At 39.4% G+C, this 10,711-nt stretch overlaps 1 protein-coding gene across 1 annotated transcript; it reads left to right on the forward strand.

The window, feature by feature from the left end:
- On the forward strand, window positions 6,246–6,599 carry LOC109234746. Its single transcript, XM_019400808.1, has one exon. It carries the CDS (start codon window positions 6,246–6,248, stop codon window positions 6,597–6,599), a length of 354 nt encoding a protein of 117 aa, XP_019256353.1.

Genomic DNA, 10,711 nt, shown 5'->3' on the forward strand with positions numbered 1-10,711 from the left:
ATGAGAAACTTCAGCTTCGTCAGAGACGATACGTCTCCTAACTCTTGGCCTTGTCACCAAGGAACCATCCTCCTCTTCTTCGTCGGAGCTATTATCGTCTGTGGTTTTTCTTTTCAGAAGAATATCCTGAGCACTTTCTAAGGAAAGTTGGGTTCCTAAACGAGAGGCCGCAACTACTTCAGCAGTAACACCTCAAATAGCAAAACCTGACAAAGAGAAGGTTGAAAGTTAAAGCAATAAAGGGAAAAAAAATTTACATATGAGAAAGACAAAAACTCATACCGTGAGTCTTCACTCTCCAACCCTAAATACTGGAAATGTATTTCCAAGACCTAGCATCCATAGGTGTAGTCTTCAACAATTTATCTACCCAACCATGAAAATTGGGAATGTTCTCCACAATTCCCATGGTTGCTAAAAAAAAGAGGGAAACAAAGTTAAAGAAATTGATAAACTCGAAGAAAGAGGTACGAGAAAGGGTAAGGAACTTACGTGCAAGATTCCACTTCTCAGGGAAGGGAACATTTTCTTTACCCACCAAATCAACTGTAGGGGCAGCAACAAATCGGGCATACCAGCCACGATCCTTGTCATCTTCCGGACTCACCAAAACCCTTTTACTCCTGGCCACTAAGGTGAAAACCCCATTACGAAATAACCTAGGGGAGTAGAGGTGAATTAGGTGAGGGAAGGTAAAGTTAACATCTGCTAAGTTAGCCAGATGTCTTAAACAAGCCATAGCCCTCCATACCAACGGGCCAATCTGTGCTAGACATACTTTGAAAAAACGACAGAAATCGAGAATTACTGGGTCGATAGCTGGTTTAAACCCAAGAGTAAAAGGGTATGTGTAAACGAAAGAGAGTCCAGTCATATATGAAGTAATCCTTTGATTTGGATTGGGGATTACAATAGGAAAATCGTCATTCTAGTGGCAATCTTTGCGAACTATGGGAGTTAAAAGCTCTGTAATCAAAGTGGGGAAAGCATCAACACGATCTAGACCTGCAACTTGGTTTTGAAGTGATTGTCTATCATGGTGAAAAGAAAAATCGTTAGGAATTATCTCCTCCACCAAAAGCTCTTGTAATGCTTCAGAGGTTTCCTTGCCCTTAGAAGATGATTTTTGGGTAAAAGAACCCCTGGTTCTAGAAGAAGAGCCAGGATTAGAAGAAGAGCCAGGATTAGAAGAAGGCATAGCAGAACCACCACCACGAGAAGATCCTAAACTACGAAGTCTTCCACCCCTTCTATGTCTGACAGGGGCATTGGGATAATTTTCTAAAGCAGGAACTCTTCTAGGGTTAGGGTTTGAAGAAGACATGATGAGGAAGAAGACGAAGTGAATAAAAATTTGCACAGTTTGAGTGTTCCAAAGAGTTTTGTGTGGAAAAATTTAAAAAGTAAAACTGTATTTATAGGTAACCGTCAAAAAGTGAAAACGCAGTAATGGAAGGGTCACAATAATGGTAACTGGTACTTCGTGAGTAGTGGAGCTGTAAAAAAGGACCTTAAAAAGGGGTGCAAGTTGCAGAATCAATAAGGAGTTGACACGTGTGAAGAACATTAAATAGATGTGACCATTGAAGCGTCAATCTTGTCACAACATTAATGATGACAAAAATTCTCTTTTTATGAAATCCACTTCCCAAATATTCATCTGATGAATAAATGGAAAGTGGGGGGACTATCTGTATTGGGAAAAATTTACTCTGCATATTGGAGATGACGTGCCATGACACGTAGACTGGTCAAATAGTCAAAAAATTAAGGTTGTTCAATAGGTACGAGCAACAACAGACACGAGCAAGTTAAACAGAAGAGACACGAGCAGTCATGTGAGACATTCAATGCTCGTACCCGTTCAAAGCATTTAGACCGCAAAGATCGTGAAGAGTCAAAGGAATGAATCTGACAGCAAATAAGAGCCCATATACAGCATTTAATGCGAGAAACGTTAGAGAATATGTATTTAATGTATATGATTACATAACGTCACATTTAAAGTTATTAACTGCCCATAATTGTCTCATTATGACAAAGGTAAAGTCTGTATTCCCAAAATGGCTATAAAAGGGAAAGTCACAAACAATTGTAAGCACGGAGAATCCTGATTTACTAGCTTTCATATCTTATTCTCAAATTTCTTTCTTTATACTCTTTTCCGATTATCAGTAACCCGTGTTCTTCTAAATTCAAGCTTTGACCTAAAATCTAATTTTTGGTTAAACAAGTGTGTAATTACACTTGTGCAACCAAACAGTAAACTTGTAATTACACTGTAATTATACTATGACAAACAAACATGTTATCGTAATTACACAACTGTGTAATTACTAAGTTGTGTAATTACTACCCTAATAATTACACAAATTCCTATTACAAGGTGGCTTTCCGAACAGACACTTTAAAAGAAAGTGCTCCTTACTAGAAATTTTTCAATTCTCGGAACACGACCAGCGATGCATGAATATTTTCATCAAGTACAAAATTTGGCATTAAACATGGAGTTTTGATGTTAATCATTTCCCGTAAAACGATATGCACATCTAATGGGATGCTTGTCTTACAAAATAATTAAATCGGGAAGCGAGCCATAAGAACCACTTAGTATATTACTTAGTCACTTCAAGAACACGTAAATATCTCCATTTATATAATCCATATGTTTTAAAAAGAATGAACCAATTATTATTGGGGAAGTTACAAAATATTTCCTTTAATTATATCCTTTTCAAATAGTTTTTAAATATTTTGAATTGTTAAATATTATGACCTATATTACTTTATATATAGTTTCTAAATATGTAAATTTTATTTCAACAACTTAAAGAACCTATATCCAAATTCACATCGAATATTAGTCAATTTTACCCTTGTACTCGAAAAGATTTAAACAAATTGAAATGTATCTGTTTAGAATGAAATTAATTATCGATCAAAGTGCCAACTCTTTATTTCAAATTCGCATTAACTGTGGAGAGGAAAAATAATTCTATTTACAATATATATTTCCTTGCAAGCGTTTGGTATAAAATTTTTGTATAGGCATTGAAAGGGCTCAGAATTTGTTGGAAACATGTGGTAGCATATTTTAATAGCTTGGAGTTGATAACCAAGAAAGGGAAAATAATTTAATCTGCATGATTGATACGTCTGACAACCATAGGGATTCCTAGATCTCTTTTGGTAGTAATGCTAATATTAAATATTTGCTTAGTGGCCATCGAAGAAGATTTCCTATTCTGCATTAATAGAGGAGAAAAGAAAGAAAACAATAAACAACTACTTACTGATATAAACTTCTGTGCTTTCTCACACAACTGGACATTGGGACCTATTGGAAACTGCAAAGAAAATCCTAATCCACGTGTGAAGATTCTATCATGGCTCAACACCTGTGTTATCTTGGTCTACCGTTGTCTCTTACACATTGGAAAATTAATATGGTCACTCTCTTAAAAACCAACATCCATAGTGCTCTAAAGATCTAAGTTAGATTTGATATGATATGACTACTCTGGCTCCAACCTAGTCTTACTGTTTTAGTCACTTAATCATCTTCTTTATGTGTAATGTTCAGTGTATCTTCATTTTTAAAGTCACAATATGACAACAATAATCCCTTAATCTTGAAAATTGTATCTACACATAATACTCTTATGTTGCTACGGTCCTCAAGTAGAATGCTTACATATGTGTACGCGGTAAAATTGGTTCACATTAAATATTTATATAATAGAGCGACACGTGGAACCGAAGACAGAAGAAAAACGAGACATGTGGAAATCAAGATCGAGGGTTGCAGTTTCGATTGGCACCGGGAAGCCGCCGAAGGGATTATTATCACCCGATAGCATTCAACGGAGAATATTCTGCAGCATTAAATGCACAATCCGTTATAGAGAATATGGCATTCATAGCCTACTGTTAAACATTCTTCAATGCCCATAATTGTCACTTAGGATGGGCTTCCTAGGACCTTGTTCCCTAGGCGCAACTATAAATTGTGACTTCAACAACCATTATAGGGTGAGGAATTTTCTGACAAACTTATGTTATATACTATTCAAAAGCTCAATAACACTTTATTTCTTGTCTGCTAGTACTTGTATTACTGCCTTCGGAAGCTCTGCTCCCCGAACCAAGCTATATGCTGTTTTATCTCGATTTTAACGCTAAGTTTTGCATTTTATTTAAATTATTTATTATTTTGGGATCAAATCGATTCGCTTGTCTATAAACCACGTTACAAATTAGATTGTACTGTTTTACGGGGTAAATAATTTGGTGCCCACTATGGGTTTAGACATTTGCGTAATTGGGTTGATCCTTGCATCTATTACTAACAATTTTAATTCTTTGTTTCTTAGCAAAAAATCACAAAAAAATAGCAGATAACGATGCCAACATCACGCACAACGTTGATGCCCAAGGAAATCAGCCTCAACACGAATATTTGATCAGCGATACCCGTAACAAGGGCAATGAGGCCATGCCGGTCCATGGCGGGCAATTCAAGAGGCAACTCCCAATGATGTTGAAGACGAGCACGTTGCAGAAATAGTAAGAATCCTGAGGGAACAACAAAATGCTATTATGGGCCATCTCTCGCGACGGGATCGGGTCATGATGGAGTTGAGGTAGGCATTGTCGGGTGCTCCCAACAATGCGAATGGAAGAGGTCCGGTTCCTCTCGCTGCTCCCACAATCCAAAAACCACAAGGAGTTGATAAAAATAACCCGAGGGGTGAGGTTGGGTTCGACATGGCCGGGGGGAACGACAGCGGATCCAGCAACAATAACAAAAATGATCCCATTAAAATCGAACTCATGCAGTTTATGAGAGAAATAAATGCCCGAATGGATTAAATCCCGGGCATACAGCCAGTGTTGAAAGGATTAGACTCAAAGAAATACACCTAGTTGCTGTTCAAACCAAGCGCGACACCCGAATTAATCCCGAAGAGGTTCAAAGTGCCAGACGTGCCAAAATATGATGGGACTTCAGATCCTCAGGAGCACATCACAACCTATATAACAGCGGTGAAAGGAAATGACTTAGCTTCAGACGAGATTAAGTCAGTTTTGTTAAAGAAGTTCGAGGAGGTCCTCACGAAAGAGGCATTGACATGGTATTCACTTTTACCCGAGCACTCAATAGATTCCTTCGAGATGCTCGTAGATTCTTTTATCAAGGCCTATGCGGGGGCTAGGAAGGTATAGGCCCAAAAGTCCGACATATTCAGAATTGTGCAAGGAGAGTCCGAATTTGCTACGGGAGTTTGCGACAAGATTTTAGAAGGAAAGGATGCTGCTACCGGCCATGCCGGACGAATAGGTAGTTGAGGCATTTACTAAAGATCTCAATCCGAGGAGTTCATACGCTTCCCAAACACTTAAAGAAAGTTTGCTCGAGTTCCAGGCAACACCATGGGTAGATGTCCACAACCGTTACGAGACAAAAATAAGGATTTAGGATGACCAGCTCGATTTCCCAGCATCAACTAAGGGTCATGGCCGATAAAAGTACAAGAAAAAGTTGAAGGATGATTTCAACGCAGATCAACGGTCTTCTAGAGGTCTTTTTTTTCCTTACAAAAGGGCCGACGGACGCGGCAGAGGTTTTCGGTCGGCGGATAGATTCGCTATCGATAGGAGAGCTAATCGTGGCCGGAGTAACAGATTGTTGCAGGATAAAGAGGTATTGGGCTCCCAGGATTCCACCTACCCCGATTGTTCGAATATAACATCAATGTCAACATAGTGGAACTAGTATCGATGATGAGGAACATTAAGGAAGCACGGTTCTCCAGGCTGATGAGGTCCGACCCCAGTCAGAGGTATCCTAATCTATGGTGCGGGTACCATGGAACCAACAGCCAACGGACTGGGGACCGCCGACATCTGCACGAAGAGGTGGCAACATTGCTGAAAAACGGTCATATTAGAGAATTCTTAAGTAGGAGAATATCCTCCTCGTCTAACGATCAACATGCTTTATTTAGGGGGGGGGGGGGGACGAGATTAATGGTTGAACTTTCTCGGCAGCGAAAAAGACAAAGGTATCGGTGACCCATAGCAAGAGACTCCGTGAAGTTGCCGAGGAAGACATCAACTTCACGGAGGAGGACGTAGATAGACTCCTACTACCGCACAACGATACCCTAGTAATTTCTCTTAATTTTTAAATTTTAAATTTAGACGTGTTTTGGTAGACCTAGGGAGTTAGCCAGTATTATCCAATGGAGAGTGCTGGAACAAGCCAAGCTAACCAGAAGCATCATTTCGTCCATAAATCTCTTGCTGGGTTCAATTTAGCAAGAGTGACAACCCGAGGAGAAATTCTGCTGCCTACGAAGGCCGAAGGGGTAATGAAGAGGACCCTTTTTGAAGTAGTAGACGGCGATATGGGCTACAGTATTATTCTTGGAAGGCAATGGCTACGCGAGATGAAGGTTGTGCCATCAACATATCATCAACTTCTAAAATTTCCAACTCCGGATGGAATTAAACAAATAAGAGGAGATCAACCGGCGGCAAGGGAGATGCACGCGATCTCAGCTTCCAGTAGAAAAGGGAAGGAGCATGCGATATAGAAATTACAAGAACCGACGCCTTCTCCCAAGCCGAACGAAGTCAACAAGGGGGAGGAGTCATCGAAATCCTATTAGATGGAAGCTCCACTTCGGGGCAAAGTAAAACCCCAAGCTCTGGTTAGGATTTATAGAATTTCTTAAATTTAACATTGACTATTTTGTGTGGTCGCATGCAGATATCATAGGTATCCCGCATAAGTTGGCCATGCACAAATTAAGCTTGGATCCTAACATCCCTCCGGTAAGGCAGAAGAAACGCCCTATTGCCGAGGTCATAAAAAAATTTGTTAAAAAAGAGGTTACTCAATTACTTGATATCTGTTTAATCCGTGAGGTAAAGTATCTTGGCTGGCTAGCTAATATAGTAGTAGTTCCAAAAAAGAATAATAAATTTCGCATGTGCGTGGATTATAAGGATCTCAATAAGGCGTGCCTGAAAGACTCGTTCCCATTACCAAAAATTGATCAAATGATTGATGCGACGGCCGGGCACGAGTTGATGAGTTTCCTTGATGCTATTCCGGGAACAATCAAATCCAAATGAACCTAGAGGATCAGGAAAAAACTTCGTTCATAACGAACTTTGGCACATATTGCTATAATGTGATGCCTTTCGGGCTTAAGAACGCCAGAGCCACTTATCAAAGGCTTGTGAATAAAATATTGGCAGAATAGCCTAAACGGCACTTCTACTTGTCCCCCTTTGTCATCCCGGTCCGGATACTCTACGAAGTTTCATCTAGGCACTCGTAATTTTCAAAATACAGTACTTTAAACTTCTCTGACCGTTGACCAAGCCTATGTGGCAACTTTATGACTGAGTTGGACAAAATTTGTGAATTTCACGTGCATAACAAGAGTAAACATAAAAAAAGTTATACTAAAAATAATTAAAATAAGAAGAAAGAAATAAAAAGAAAAGTAAAAGCAAGAGACAAAAAAAGTATAAGAAAATATAAAATATCTCTATTCTTTACTTCTTTCTTCTTTCCCCCAGCCCACCGCACCCCTCCCTATTCTTTTCTTCTTTTATCCTTCCCCTTTCCGTTCACTTCCCACCCATCTCCATTCTATTTCTTTTCTCTTCTTCTCCTTCCGTTCTCCCCTCCCCTCCCCTCCCCCACTTGCACCCCCCCTTCTGTTCTTCCCCAAAACCTGTCACGCCCCAAAAATCGAGGAGCACGACCGGCGCTCAACCGAGTAAACCCGACTGAGCAAGCCTGTTAGGTTTCATTCTACCCAAACTAATTCATGAATACATAGGAGATGGACTCCATTAATCATACTTAGTAAGTATTTCATTAACAATTTTTATTTTATTTCCATTAGCAGCTTAAATCATAATTATCAAAATATTACAAGTTTTATAAATCTTTGCCAAACATCAATATTTTTACTTTAATTCCAATATTCGGCACTACCCACAACCTGTCTACGGAGCCTCTAAACACAACTAAAGAGTAATGTAATATGGAAATACCGGTAACAAGGCTCTGGCTATACCTCAAATAGCAAGTACATGACAAACAGATGAAACATGACCCCGAAACGAAGTGGGGCTCACCAAGTCAGCTGAAAGGATGATGCGGCACTAGCGACGACCAACACTACCTGCTATAGAAACACCTACATCCATTTAAAGACTTAACGCCCCCGGCAAAAGGAACGTTAGTGCCATCGAATAACACTAGTATGTATAACTAAACACCATCTCATTAGAAAGAACAACCATACAAGAATAAAGAAATCATAAGGATCAACAAAGCTTTTAAACAATCACCACATCATCAAATACAAATAAGAGATCACATAGCTTTCACACAATTTCCATAACTTTAGTTTGGGGCATTCCATATTGTTGCATCATCGATCACAATACCACCGCTTTCTTGAGCGGAGTCCGATCACGGCCCGATCGGCTAAGCCGTCTCCCCGAGACGTTACCATTATTTCATTCACACTTTCCAGTTCCAATTATCAATACATTACCACCATGTGTGTATATCATGGCGTCCGATCACGGCTCGATCGGCTAAGCCGTCTCCCCGAGACATTACCATTATTTCATTCTCACTTTCCAGTTCCAATTATCAATACATTACCACCATGTGTGTATAACATGGCGCCCGATCACGGCCCAATCGGCTAAGCCGTCTCCCCGAGATGTTACCATTTCTTCGTTAATCATCTCACTTCATTCTTTGGTTTCACATGTATCAACTCATAGACACTTAGGGCCACAATTTTCATATTATACTTGGCGCTAGGCCACATTTCACAACTCACATTCCACATCTCTTTCACTTTCAACATAAAGCTTTCAATTTAAGATAATGGGCACATACAAGAGCAATTCAAGTTGTAAGCATAGAGATAAATTCACATGATTTGGCATAATAATCACAATTTAAACTTGACTTGAAATCTAGGAAATTTAGCATATAGTTCACATTCTTCACATATCACCAATTTATCCAGAATAGCATTTTGAGCATCTTGGGACACACTTTTCACATATATTCTTGCAACACCAATTCCTTTGAAATAACAAATACTACGTCAATCAAATTTCGGACTTGCAATTTTACATGGACACCATGGGAGCTCAATTTCCGAGAAGAGGGGGTTTTAGCCATACATACCTTGTTTAAGATTTCCTTAAGTTACTACGACGTTCCGGAAATTCTAGCAATCCCAATCTACTTTGAGATATAACAAAATTGAACACAAATTAGGAAGGTATTCATGGTTTCAGCTCATCTGAGCATTTTATCAAATACTAGTTGAGCATCTTGATTTCAAATCTCTTCTACAAGGTTTCCTTCATTCCCCAACCCAATCTTCTTATTTATGTTCAACAATCTTCCCACAAACCTAATTTGTACATGCATGTATACATAATGCTATTACACCCAAGAATCATACCTTAATAACCCATCTTATGCCCCAAACTCAAAATTAAAGTCTAATGTATAGAACCTTACCTCTTAGATGAAGAACATGTGATTGGGTTCTTTGACTCTTGAAGGCTTGAGCAAGAGATGGGTGATTATGAAGCTAGGCTCCTTCTCTCTCTATATGCTCTCAACTCTCTCTAAAATCAGTAGAAACTGACCCCAAATGAAGCCCAAAGGCTATATATAAAAATGGGGTCGGGTTATAGAAATAGGAAAAATAAGCCTCCGAAATCGGGTATGCGATCGCAGAATGGACCGCAAAACAAGAATGTGGGCCGCAGAATGCATCGCGAAATAGGTGCCCAAAATTGGGCAACACTGGCCCAATCTGCGATCGCAGAGTCAAAAATGCGACATATTTGCGATTGTAGATTCGACACAGGATCGCATTTTTCCCGCCTTTGATAATTTGATCATAACTTTGTGTAGGAATGTCCAAATGACGAACGGTTTGAAGCTTTGGAAACTAGACTCAAAGTCCTCATATGATAGGTTGTTCATCACATAAAATCTTATACATATTTAGATATGCTCGTTCAAAGTGTGGACTTGTGGAAACTCATTTGGAAGCTTAGCCTATTATGAAATTTTCCAATTTGACTTAGGCTTAGGCCTTTCCTTGGGCCCCAAATTACTTACCATAAGACTCGTACGCTTATTTACCAAGTTCAATTGATGCCCACCATGTTAATAGCACATAAAATATTATAATTAGCCTACGTGGCACCACAAAATCCTAAATTACTTAGCGAAATTTTTCGGGGCCTTACAAAACCCATCTCCCATTTCTATTTCTTTTTCTCTTTCTTCCCATTCCCGTCCCCTGCCCCCCGCCCAAACCCGCACCCCCCTGAAGATACTAACAACTGTAAACATATTTTTCCTATTTATTTTTGTGCGTTATATCATCAGCAGCAAAGTTAGTTCCTTAGAACACTACAAGACTCTTAAAATTGAATGAACACTACAAGATTTTTAATGGTGTTCTCCGTTGACCGGAGGAATTTTCCGACGATGGCAGTGGAGTTGTTGGTGGTAAGGGGAAGAGATGGTGGAGTAAGGAAAAAAATTAAGATAAAGTGAATACTTTATTTTCTTATGTGGCACTAGTAATGACGTGGTATCCTACGTGTAGGAGATTGTATTACACGCACA

The sequence above is a fragment of the Nicotiana attenuata genome, chromosome 11 (genome assembly GCF_001879085.1).
Source record: "Nicotiana attenuata strain UT chromosome 11, NIATTr2, whole genome shotgun sequence".
Taxonomy (NCBI): domain Eukaryota; kingdom Viridiplantae; phylum Streptophyta; class Magnoliopsida; order Solanales; family Solanaceae; genus Nicotiana; species Nicotiana attenuata.

Bases quoted from the DNA above. Each gene is read 5' to 3' on its own strand.
- LOC109234746 (XM_019400808.1), top strand. From the start codon at position 6,246: ATGGAGAGTGCTGGAACAAGCCAAGCTAACCAGAAGCATCATTTCGTC.